Source organism: Nannospalax galili, unplaced genomic scaffold, assembly GCF_000622305.1.
Source record: "Nannospalax galili isolate Female #2095 unplaced genomic scaffold, S.galili_v1.0 scaffold979, whole genome shotgun sequence".
NCBI classification, from domain to species: Eukaryota; Metazoa; Chordata; class Mammalia; order Rodentia; family Spalacidae; genus Nannospalax; species Nannospalax galili.
This window is the reverse complement of record NW_008343671.1, coordinates 280,431-292,999: the sequence shown is the minus strand read 5'-3', so window position 1 is coordinate 292,999 and position 12,569 is coordinate 280,431. Positions and strand designations below refer to the sequence as shown.

Genomic DNA, 12,569 nt, shown 5'->3' with positions numbered 1-12,569 from the left:
CTCTGGTAGGTACATTACTAATCATTGTTTGTAAAATGAACAAAATATTTGAGGCAAACACATGAAATGTAAGCTAAAGAGAATCAATTTTGATGAGACTTTTTTTCTTAAACACATTTCAAGATGTCATGAGCATGAGGGATTTCAGAAAGCTTTAATGAAACAAACAAATAGGAAAGAAAAACAAAAGCAGACAGGCAATTTCCTGTGAACATAACAAACATTTATGGAAGAGCTTTCTGTTCAGGCATGTGGGAGACCCTGAGAAAAACAGACTGAGACTTCCAGCAGAAGGTTAAGTTCTAAAAGCATGGAGTGGTGATTCTCTCTTGGTCTGTATTCTGTGCTGGTCCAGTATTTCCAGACATCTTTATGTCTTCATCGATATGATACAGCTGACTCTGTGGCTTTAAGAGGCATAAGGGGTATGTTTTGAATGAGGTCTAAAGAGATCATCCAGTGCCAAAGTCTGAGCCTGAGGTGTCTGCTTTTTCGATTAAGGAAGCCCATCATCATCCCTAACAACATCTTATCAGAAGTAGATTTCATGTTTCGGTGAATGTCTTTTCTATAATATCTAGGTCATCTGACACTGCTTCTCTTAATCTTTTAATTTTTGAGAATTTCATACATGAGTGCTGTCTTCACACTATTTCCATCCCTCCCAGTCTGTCTCAATTTCTTACCCTCTTCTTTGATTATTACTGTTACATACACATGCATGTATTTATAGATACACAGAAAAAGAGAGAGAGAGAGAGAGAGAGAGAGAGTCCATTTAGTGATGCTTCTGTGTACCTGTGCCTCTGCTCCAACCTTTGAGTCATTCATTTAGGATTAGATAACTTCTCAGAGAGCTAGTCCCTGGAGAAAACTGATTCTTTTTCCCTCAGAATTCACGCCTGCTACAGGATTTTTATGGCTTTGAAATGACTGTTTGATGACATGATGGTAGAGACAAGTCATTAAGTGTTTGTCCAAATCAGTAAAATTTCCGAAGAGAAGAGTGAACCCTAATGTCAACTATGGACTCTAAACCATTGAATATCTCTTCTTCTCTGTCCCCAAGAGTTTATTACTTAAGGTGAGCTATTGGGAGATAAGTTTGTATTTTCCTGGTGATGTTTGATTTCATCGTCAATCTCACTGGATTTAGAATCACCTCTGGGTGTGTCTTTGAGGTGTGTCTTTTAGATCTTTCTGGAAAGATTTAAAAGAAGGAAGACGACACTGAATGTGGCAGGGTCAGCCCATTCACTGGGTCCCGGACTGAGTAAAAGGAGAAAGAGAGCTGAGCCCCAGCACTCCCCCCTCCTTCTGCTTCCTGACTGCAGGTGCAGTGCGACCAGCCACCTTCTGCCACAATTCCTTCCTTGCCATGATGGACTGGGTCCCTTCTTAAATTGTGGGCCAAAATAAAACCTTCCTCCCTTAAGTTGCTGCTTTTCAAGTATTTGGTCAAAGCAATGAGAAAACTATCAAATACAATCCTTTACAAGATGGGTCCCTTAAACTTTAGATTTTGTGAATTACTTTACCAACACCTACACACTTCTCAGCAAACAGATTAAGCCAAGCTTTTGAACCAAAAAGAGGACAAACTTCTGTTTCCACTAACACTAACTTAATATGTACCAATTCAATATGCCAGGAATTGCACAAGATCTCGTCTCACTGTCTCTTTTCAGCCTAACAACGATTTCGGGCTATCACTCTGCCTTGTTTATAGCCAAAGAAATGAACCCCAAGTGAGCTAAGAGCTTTGCTCATGATCCCCAAGTAGTTGAAGAATCAAAATCAGAATTCATAGCTCTGTTCTTGAAGTCTGTACTCTCCCTGGACACACAGGGACCCCATTTAGATGCAGCACATAAATGTGCACCAGCATTTGAGCATGTCCCACTTGCATTTGGATTCTGATGTATCCTGACAACATTGCCACAGCCTGGAGACCTAGGAGACACCTCTGAGCACATGAGTGTTTTGGAAACAAAGAGAAGAGGTGTGCATAATGGAGATGACCATCTGCTTAAGCACACATCCATGTATGTATGTGTTCATACACACAAAGCCACACATACATGCATACACGCCCATACTTGGCTCAGTGAAAACTTTATTAAAGATCATAAGGACCTGATTCCTTTAAAAAGGAACCTACTTTGGGTATTTTTTTCAGAGAACGTATCAAGTCCTAGGCTTGCTAGAACTGACTTTTTGCTGCCTCTTGCCTAGTTTTAAATCTTGCCACCAGACAGATGTTGACTTCTCCTCACTGATAGTCTGGATATTCCTAAACTTTTATATGCTCATGTTATAATGGACCGGAGGAGGCCAGACAGATGTTGACTTCTCCTCACTGATAGTCTGGATATTCCTAAACTTTGTACATCCCCCTGACCATTGCCTGAGAAAAGCAAGATTTAGAAGGGACACCTGACAGGTACGAATAGATCACTGCTGGGTGTCAGTGCAGGCAATGGTGGGGTCCATGCAGAGTCTCTTTCTCACAGATCAAAAGATACTTTGAGACTCCGAGGAGCCGAGGAACCTCAGGTGCCTGAGGTTTAGTGACCCTTCCACAGGTGAAAGGGACATGGCCTGAAATGATTCTCTCAGGAAAAAAAGGCAATCTGACCTTGAGTTTTATAAATTTATTGGTGGGACACAGGAATGGGAAGTGAAGCCCAAACAAAGTCAAGGACTCAAAGATTGAGAGCCAAATCCCTTAGATGGTAGGTCCAGACTGGATGGGCACTACCAGCCCTACAATGGACAATGATTACAACAGATGCAGCTGTGACCAGAGGCTTGGCCTGAGCTGGGGCTAGTTTCTGCAGGAATGTCCATCAATGCACTTGAAACCTTATATGCTCATGTTATAATGGACCGGAGGAGAATCGTGGTCACCCTAGAGAGAACCTGCATCTGCAAGGGGACACACAGGCAGAGGAAGGGTTAGGGGTCAGGTCCTCATGAGGGGTATGGAAGGTAAGGGAAGAATTCCCTTTGCACTGGGGCAGAAGGATGACTTCCACCCTAGAATCTTGATGCTGGTTAAAAAAAAAAAAAGGCAAAAAAGCTGAAAGAAGGTAATGTTGGAGACAAAGAAAAGCAAGAAGTAGGTGATGTAAATGGAACAGAAGGACTTCTTGAAGGAAGGAGTCCAGAGAAAACCAGGGCTGAGCAGACGAGGGGAACTGGCTGTCGATTTATCTAACAGTTTTCTTGGTGGGTGAACCCAAAGCCAAGGTCTTCCCTGGGATATCCTTGAATTCACTTGCACTACCCAGTCTGGTCTTGGTTTCCCCACGGGAGCTGCAGTTCCCACTGCCGGTAACACAGCCCCCAGGCAATATGCCATAGCCCCCACCAACAGAGCTGGACTGGTAGCCATAGATGCCAGTGTTGTTGAACCCAAAGCTATTGCCTGCGCCGACTGTCCCAGGCATGGAACTGCTGATGACCGCTGTGGAGGGTTGAAAGAAGAGGTATCAGTGTGTGTTTCAAGACAGAAGTAGCCCGAAGTATCTTCCAACCTCTAGCCCCAACTAACTAAAAAAATCCTCCTTCTAAGTAAACCCCTCAAGTTGACTATGAGCTTGTTTAGTGACACATGTTCAATCCCGAGCAGCTCAAGCTCTGGGGAAAACAGCCCAGATCTCACAGATCCTCCAATCAGGCACCCACTTTCTCTTGGAGTGACCAAGAGTAGCAAGGGCTTCCCCAAAGGACAGGTGATGCCAAGGCACCAGGTAAGCCGAGTTCTCACGTTTCACCTTAGAATACACTCTTAGCTTGTTTCTTTCGGTGGTGTTTCCAATGACTTGAATTAGGGCATTTGTGCTGGCTAACTCTCTTAGGAAGAAAGTAACTGAACCCTGCGGGACCAGCATTAGCACTGCTCTGCACAGCTTGACTATACAGGTCTCTACTCACAGAGGGGACAGGCAATTCTGTGCTCAGTTTCCAGCATGCAGGGAAATGGGGAGGTGTGGGTAGCAGGAGGGGGATGGGGCTGTTGAGAGTTTCATCCCAGCACAGGTGAAATTTCTGGGAAAGGAGCCACTATTTGCAACGCCAGAGTGGTGGGAAGCTGTTATAAAAGAAGCAGCTCTGGAGAGTGGGGAGAACAGGAAGCCACGCCCAGACTGCTCCTAGGAGACTCTGATGGGAGACACCCACCCACGTGTTCACTTTGAGTTTGCTGAATGCCTGGAATAGTCCATTGGAGATGTGAAATACTTACAAATGCTCACAGAGTTGGTGTATTCTCCAGACATCCTGCACAGAAAAAGCACAGGGGAGCCTCTATCACACATGGACTCCCAGGGCGGTCCTTACCACTCACTGAACACCAGCCAGAATCATCAGCCATTCCAGCCCAGCCTCTGCCAGCCCCACCAGCCACCAGCCAGTCGGAGGGCATTAACTGTCCCTGTCTCAAGGTGTGGGCCTCCAAGGGCCTCTTACCCTCCACAGAGCTGGGGTTCGTACACCAGCACCACTGCCAGCCCCTCCCCCACCTGTGGGATTTGTCTTGAACCCATTGCTTTGCTACTACCTGAGTAGGAGAGGAGTGGAAATAAAGGGTTTCCAAGTTCCAGTGTTTGTGTCCTGCTCCTCCCACTGTGCTACACCATGTGCAGCCTGTATGGCTATCAATTGAGTATTTTTAACTGCCTAACATTTATAAGAAAAGTGCATTTTTCTAAAAAGAAGGTTTTATGTCACTATAGGTAAATAGAAAATCAGTATTATATAACCAAATAAGAAACAGTAAGTATGACTAAAAATGATTATAATGGAAATGAAGTTATTTAAGTGGAAGAGGAAAGCTAGATAGTGCTATCTACTAAGGGACTCTGAACTTGGGATCTACTGTTTCTTCATTAACAGAAGTTATTTGCAAGTGTCTCCCAGGCCTTGAAGCCCACAGCACTAAGCTCTGCAGAGCTGAAGGAGAATTTGAAGGGCATTTCTGTCATACCATTGGCTGGAGACTGTGCTGGGTCATATTTGTGGGTAAACTGAAAAGCATCTATAGCTTTTCCAGCAGTCTTCATCCCACATTCTGGGAAACTGAGTCGGGGGAGAATTGGAAAGGCTCTTGCAATGCTCTCCAGGCCTCACCTGCACTCCTCGCCCTCCAGCAGCTTGCGGTAGGTGGCGATCTCAATGTCCAGGGACAGCTTCACACTCATCAGCTCCTGATGCTCACGCAGCATTCGGGCCAGTTCCTCCTTAGCCTGCTGCAGGGCACCCTCCAGCTCATCCAGCTTGCCCCGTGCGTCCTTGAGGGCACAGTCACCTCGTTGCTCGGCATCAGCGATGGCCATCTCCAGGTTGGAGCACTGAGGGGCAGGAAGTGGGAGTCCCTTTGAGTTCCAAGGCACCCATATATCACTTCACCCCCATATACCCATAGAAGGTACTCTGTCCTGACCCACTTCCTGGAGCAGAGGCCCAACCAGGTCTCTGGCAGCAAAGACCTTCAACATGGCTACAGGGAAGCTTGTTATTCCAAGTCCTATAGCTTTATGAGAAAAAAAAGACTGTAATTCTGAAGTTCCAGACAAGATAGGAACAAAGAGAGGGGGGAGAGTGAGTAAGGGGTTTCTGAGACAGAGAGAACAAACAGGAGAAAGCTCAGTCCCCCTTGGGAGTAGGTCAGGAGCCCGTCACTCACTTGCTTCTTCACATTCTCGATTTCTGATCGCAGTCTCTGCATGAACCGAGTCAGCTCAGAGATCTCATTCCTAGTGTGTTTGAGGTCATCCCCATGCCGGCCAGCTACCAGCTGCAGCTCCTGGAACTGGGGGATGGGGAAGAGCAAAGTAGTGCTATAACTTAGGGCCTGCCAGAGCCCAGTACCTTTGTTTGGGGCTGTGTGGCAGAAGAGGCAAGGGATCCCCAGCCCTCAGATTCACCAACTCATCAGCAGCATCCTCTTTAACAGTTTGTCCTTGGATTTATTCATTTGACTTGAGTACAGCTTATCTCCTTGAGGGTTAGGTTTGTCTATACTCTTAAAAGTCCCACACTCTCCATATGACATCTCTGTAACATGCATCTTTAGTTATCACCCTCTCTAGGCTGAGAGGTCAAGATCAAATCAAACTCCTAGCATGGCATCAAGGTGTTCATTTCTTATCCCCCTGCCTTCACTTATCTGGTTCCCCAGCTTTGCCAAATAGTCCCACAATACTCTCCCAAATGTCCCACATGCTCTCATGACTCTTTGGGTTTGTATGAACGTCTCTCTCCCTGTGAAACCCTCCCACCCATCCTCTCTCTTCCTTAAGTAGCTCCAGCTCAGCCAGGTCAGAGCCACTTTCTAGGAGGCCTTTCCTCATCCTCCAGTTTGGTGAAATTCTGTTCCCATCATCCTGGGCACACCAGTTCAGAAGTGAGACAATACTAGACCATGATAGCATGTGTCTAAGTCTTCCTTGATAGCTGGATTTTTTCCACTTCTGAACATTCAGTATGTAACATGGTGCCTCCCTAATGCTCAAAAAATGACTGATGAATGTATGTATGAATTAGTAAGTGGATGGATGTAAGAATGGATGGATGGAGGGATGGAGGGATGGATGGATGGATGGATGGATGGTTGGATGGATGAAGGGCTAATCTTTATTTTCTGACTTCCTCCTCTCCCTGCTAGCTTAGACTGGCATCAAGGTGTAGGTCATCTTGGGCTGGGAAGGAGGACAGTCTTAGCACTAAATATCAACTATGGATCTTAGTTATCTACTAGCTCTGGATTCCTCCTGCCTTTTAGGTTGCCCACTGAACAGTCAACAGAGAGTACCCAAACTCTATCTCAGAATTCAACTTAAAGGTAACATAGAACATGTGTGGCCTTCAGTACTCTAAGGTGATATGATATTGCCCTGACCCTGTCCCTGAATGCTTAGCCCAGATTGCCAGCTTTAGCACCTCAGAAGCTGCGGTCAGTGCCCTAAACTCAGAGCTACCACCATCTCTGGCTAAATGCCCTGTTAAGTTTCCTGCAATTCCAGAGCCCACTTCTTCATCTTTAAATGGGGGAATAAGTAAAACCAGCCTCATAGCACTGTGGTTAGAACCCCAGCCATGGTATTCTGCTCAGTAAGCCCATACTGGAAAAGTGGAGGTGCAGATAACCCCACAGCAAATGGCTCATAATCACATCTATGAGGCCTGCCTGATTCTTTTGGAAAGGGTTGTTGGGGGTGACAGCCTGGGGTTGAATACTACCTCCTATTAAGCCGTATTGCTAATTTCAATCCTGGCTTATAAAAGTAATGGGGAAGAGACTGGGAACAGGCCTTTTTTTCAAAAAGTCCAGGCCTATGCTATCCTCTAATCCCAGAAGGTCTCTCTCTTTCCCCCACAGGCCAACCCTCTCAGGCTGGGAAGGAGATAGAGAAAGAGAGATAAGATCTCCCAAGGATGATTTCCCTAGAGAAAAAGCCTGATAAACAACAAGGAACAATGAGACTGCTGCTATTCTGATCTGAGAAAGCAGATTATCTAAGAGTCGCCTCCCACCCACACCCATTAGAGGAACTGAGATGCAAGGGTTACAATTGCCTTCCTGAACAAGGAACAATGAGACTGCTGCTATTCTGATCTGAGAAAGCAGATTATCTGAGTCGCCTCCCACCCACACCCATTAGAGGAACTGAGATGCAAGGGTTGCAATTGCCTTCCTTGTCCCTGGAGTTGAATTTAAATGAAAAGGTAGGAGTTGTCTGATCCTAGATCACATTGAAGAGACCCCTAATTTATCATAATGAATGATGGTGATGCTGACTACTTATATTTCCCCTCCCCCAAACCAGTTCAGAGCACTGAGCCTCCAGGAAGTCAGTCCTGCCCTATCCCACCTGGTCCCACATCCCTAGTCATGTGCACCCAGCAGTGTGAATCCTGCAATGGCTGTCACAGGTCTAAGATCCCAAGGACAGTGCTGCATCTTCTCCCTTCAAGATTTCCCCAGTGTCAAAGTCATGTTCCAGCAATCTGGAGGCTGTGGTGAGTCGTGGAACAGAGAAGATGACAGCAAACCAGAGGCCCTACATTCATGACTCCGCAGAGGTGTACCAGCCCCACCTTCGTCTGGTACGCTGACTCCGCCTCGGCCTTGCTCTTCCGGGCGATGTCCTCATACTGAGTGCGGACTTCAGAGATGATGCTGTCCAGGTCCAGGCTGCGATTGTTATCCATGGACAAGATGACAGATGTGTCACTGATGTGGGACTGCATCTGAGCCATCTCCTGCAGGGAATCAAGGAGGCACAAAATTCCTGTTGTGACCAGAGGAAGGTGCCAAAATGGTGGCCCTGTCCCAGCAGGATGACCCCAAGCAGGCACAAGTTACACTCCCTAAAGGCAGATAAGAACAGAGCCAGGGTTTCAATACCCCACTGAAAAACTACCCAGTGGATTTGAAGCCAACCAAGAAGAAAACAGTTCACATGTCCTGGGGAAGGGGGCACTTGGGACATGGCAGTCATGCATGCTTGGCTGAGGCTTGAAGTCATTCATAGAGGAAGTGCAGAATGTGAGAAGTCTGCAGCTTCCTAGGGATTCATGCCCCAAACCCCAGGAACCATCCCAAGTATCAGAGCAAGCAGTGCCAAGAATGTGCTTGGCTGAAGTTCAGTGGGAACCCCTTGGTTACCCACGGCTTCTCAAAACTTGTGAGAGTAGGACATCTGGGAGGCAAGCAGGACAGCTCATCACCCCTGCCTTTGATCTACAAAGACCCCAGCATACAAACCTGGAGGGCTCCTGGGCTCTTAAACTTACTGATACTTAGGTAACTATTCATCATGAGTCCTTCCAGAAGCCAGAGCTAGAAGTGAAGGCAGGACTTACCCCTTCATACAGGCACTTGAAAAATTTGATCTCTCCATCCAGGGCATCCACCTTGGCCTGCAACTCCACCTTGCTCATGTACGCTGCATCCACATCCTAAGGAGAACCCAGACACCCCCTGACCAGCCTAGCCCATTAAATGACATCCCAGAGCCTGTCCTGTGTCCGTCCCACTAGGCATGAGATGGGACTGACACATGGACCCTTGACCCTTTACACAACAGGGAAGAAACTGGCAAGGGATCCCTGTTATACAATCCCCAGTGTCCAAAACATCTCGGCTTATCAGTCCCAGACCCTTCTCTGGGGCATAGAGACCCCAATCCCTCCTCCACTCTTAGCTCTGTCCCCATCCTGGAAGACTCAGGCCAGGCAACCTCCTCACCTTCTTAAGTACCACAAATTCATTCTCAGCAGTCGTACGTTTGTTTATTTCCTCTTCGTACCTATAGGAAAATCATCAGTGAGCAGGGGGGTGGAGTGCGCGCGTGTGTATGTGTGTGTGTGTGTGTGCGTGCGTGTGTATTTTTGCGTTCTCACTGAGAAATGAGACAGACTGTCCACATCATGGATTTTTAAATCTTTAAGCAGGTATATGCAACTGTCCCAACTTGATAGGACCATTTGGCTAAGTTGTGGGCAGGGTCCCAGACCTGAGGGCTAGAAAGTTCAGGTCTAGATTTCCTCTGATGCCTGGGGAATGAATCAGTTTATCCTGCTCACTCTCAGCATCCAAATCACAGGAACAGGAATGTATTAGCAGAAACTCTGCTACCTGACACCCTCCTAACAACTCTACTCCATCCTGAGGTAAGAGTTTCAGGAAGCCAGAACTGTCCCTCAGGTCAAGAAGGAGGAGTGTGCTCAGAGGTACAGGACACATACACAAAAAAAGAGAGAGAGAAGGGAAGCCCAACGGGAACACCACCTCCTGTCCTACTGGGGTTTCCTTGGAACTCGGGGCACCCTGGCTGAGCTTAGGACCTAGGGTTCTGTGTTGGGCACACAGGGACTGTCTAGTGGGGATTAGAAGCAGCATATGAAGGAGGAGACTGCCTACAGGGACACTGAGTGGCCACTGTCCAGTCTACTTGTTATACCAATGAAGGCTCTCATCTTGCCTGGGGAGATGTGTTCAGATGGCATGCTCTACCCAAGTTCAGTGCCCATGAGGCCACAAGCAAAGTCCCAGGACCTGCTTGGAAAGCCTCACCCTGAGAAGCAGCTAGCCCAGGCACAGTGTCCCCACTCACCTCTTCTTGCAATCCTCTACTGTATCCCGCATGTTCCTCAGTTCTGAGTCCAGCCTCACTCTGTCCCCAGACAGTGTGTCCAGCTGCTTTTGCAGGCTGCTGATGTGGCCCTCGTAAACAGGCTCCAGGTTCTTCCTGCAGTTGTTCAGGTCCAGCTGCTGCAGCAGCTCCCATTTGGTCTCCAGCACCTGGTTCTGTTGCTCTAGGAAGCGCACCTGCAACCCAAACCAACAACCACTGAACCCGTTCACAGTCAATAGGGAAGAGGGTATGTAGGCTTTCTTTCCAGAGGAAAGAAAAAGGAAAGGTTTTCCTCTACTATTCCAGCTTCAAAGGTGATCCCTGAAAAAAATGCCACTCAAATACCTCCCTCTGATGACCCTTAGCCTAGCAGAGGCATTCACCCTGGAGGCAGGCCTGAAGGTCAGGAGAGGCCCCGACATGCACTTCTGTCCAACCTGTCAAGACGTTGACCTTCGGCTCCAGACTCTCCTATGTCTTCTTCCTTCCTGGTTGTCAGACAGATTTCAGTGTGCTACAGCATTCTTTTTGTTGTTGTTGTTGTTTTGTTTTGTTTTTTTGAGACAGGGTCTCCTTGTCAGACAGATTTCAGTGTGCTACAGCATTCTTTTTGTTGTTGTTGTTGTTGTTTTGTTTTGTTTTTTTGAGACAGGGTCTCCCGCAGGTTGCAGAGCACCCAGCATTCTGAACCTCCCAGATCATTGCTGGCCTTGCTTCTGGCCGCCTTCTAAACCCCACTGGTTCTTTCCCACTCTCCCGCTTCTCAACCAATCTAAAAGTGGCTTTCTCTTCCTAGACACCTTCCAAACAAAGCTCTCTCTCTAGCTCCTTGCAGCCCTCGGCTCCCATCCCTTGGCTCTGATGTCCAGGGCATTGTCTGATTCCTATCTGCTCTGTCCTGGGCTGTGTCTAAGAAGAGGTCTCATCATCTCTCCAGACAGGGAGCCTGACAAGGCATTGAAAGGGAAGGAAGGAAGGAGAACTTGTGCTCGGCTTTCAGCAGACCCACCTTATCAATGAAGGAGGCAAATTTGTTGTTCAGAGCCTTGATCTGCTCCCGCTCCTGGGCGCGTACCTTCTGGATCTCCGGGTCCAGCTCCACATTGAGTGGGGCCAGGAGGCTCTTGTTGACAGTGACCTGGTGGATGCCTCCAGGTGGACACAAAGATGGACTCGAGGGTCCCAGAGCCCCACTGCCAAATATGCTGCCAGCGAAGCCACTGACCCGATTCCGGCCAAAGCCATAAGCCCCTGTGCGCCCACTGCCACCTGCCACATTGAAGGAGATGCTCCTGGTGCCCCTCAGGCTGTAGAGACTCCGACTGCTGAAACCCCCACTGAGCCCTTTGCTCCCTGCCCTGTAAGAGGATGAGCTGCCTCCAGACAGCACAGCGGAGCAGCCACTGAAGCCCCTGTTGGCAGCTCCGGGCTTGCAGGTGAATTGGCGGTTCATGGTGGAGAAGCCACAGGGTGGGAATAAGACAGGCACCCTTTTCTAAGAGACTGTTCACCAGCTTGTGATCTTGGCCTTCCCCTTTATAGAGCTCGGGAGAACAAGTGCTCTAATTGATAGGTTTAATTTGCCTAGAAGGAAGAAATAATTTTCTCCCAGCAAAATCAGAGACACTGGATAACTTGAAAACTCCCAAAGTGCTGGGCTTGCAAGCTCTATGCCTGTAATTGAGTCTTATCTTATTAGCATGGGGTAATTAACCAGGCCATATTATCCTCAGAAAGATCTTGGCTGAGAAGTTTGTCACAGCCCCAACTGTCCTTCCCCTAGGAATGGCGGGGGCTGGTATTATGGGGGTGCTGCGGGAGACCTCTAATTGACAGCATCATCTGTGAGAAATCTCCCACATGTGCCAACATCAGATCATCTGCTCCAGGGGCCCTGGCTGGGCTGCTTTCATGTGGTCAAGAAGTCTTAAGGTCTGGCTCCCCAAGGCTGCTGGAAACAGTTCTCATGGCTGTCTGGCCAGGGACTCAGGGCAGGAGCCCACCAGAATCCAGGCTCTGTCCTCTGGCAGCTAACCTCCTGTTGTGCCCTCAGGTTGGTCCCTTGGTCCCCCTGTGCCAGGCAGGGACCCATCTACCTTCACCTGCACACAGAACCCTGCCCTCACTCTTGATTTAGAAGTGATGGTCACTGCTATCATTCACAATGGTTGATGCTGGTGCAGTGCTTGGAGAACCCCCTAAATATAGCTCATTCCATCTGCCTTGCCTTTCCCTGAGTCACAAATGGGGAAACTGGTGAGCAGATGGAAAGTTAGCCACACCCATATTGGAACTCAGGGAGCGTGATCACAGGTGGGAGCTGGGACAGAGAGGCAAGCGGCCAAGCGTTAAAAGCTGGTGGAAGCTGTGGGCGAGTGTGGGTGAGCCAGCCTGCAGAGCCCCACGTGAACTCTGCAGGGCAAG

General features: G+C 48.1%; 1 protein-coding gene across 1 annotated transcript; it reads right to left on the bottom strand.

Moving 5' to 3' along the window:
• Nucleotides 1–3,168: 3,168 nt before the first annotated feature.
• LOC103739565 (keratin, type II cytoskeletal 73) lies at nucleotides 3,169–11,651 on the bottom strand. The gene is made up of 9 exons (XM_008839972.2): nucleotides 11,155–11,651; nucleotides 10,125–10,339; nucleotides 9,257–9,317; nucleotides 8,872–8,967; nucleotides 8,104–8,268; nucleotides 5,690–5,815; nucleotides 5,134–5,354; nucleotides 4,250–4,284; nucleotides 3,169–3,469 (listed from the first exon to the last, which is right to left on the bottom strand). Exons 1-9 carry the CDS (start codon nucleotides 11,596–11,598, stop codon nucleotides 3,213–3,215), a joined length of 1,620 nt encoding a protein of 539 aa, XP_008838194.1. The 5' UTR covers nucleotides 11,599–11,651; the 3' UTR covers nucleotides 3,169–3,212.
• Between the last annotated feature and the right edge of the window lie 918 nt (nucleotides 11,652–12,569).

What these genes read in the sequence shown, in the direction of transcription:
- LOC103739565 (XM_008839972.2), bottom strand. Translation starts at nt 11,598, where the DNA reads ATGAACCGCCAATTCACCTGCAAGCCCGGAGCTGCCAACAGGGGCTTC. An exon ending in AATTTGTGGTACTTAAGAAG is followed by an intron (nt 8,968 to 9,256) that starts GTGAGGAGGTTG and finishes GGTTCTCCTTAG; the next exon opens with GATGTGGATGCAGCGTACAT. An exon ending in CACCAACTCTGTGAGCATTT is followed by an intron (nt 3,470 to 4,249) that starts GTAAGTATTTCA and finishes AACCCTCCACAG; the next exon opens with CGGTCATCAGCAGTTCCATG.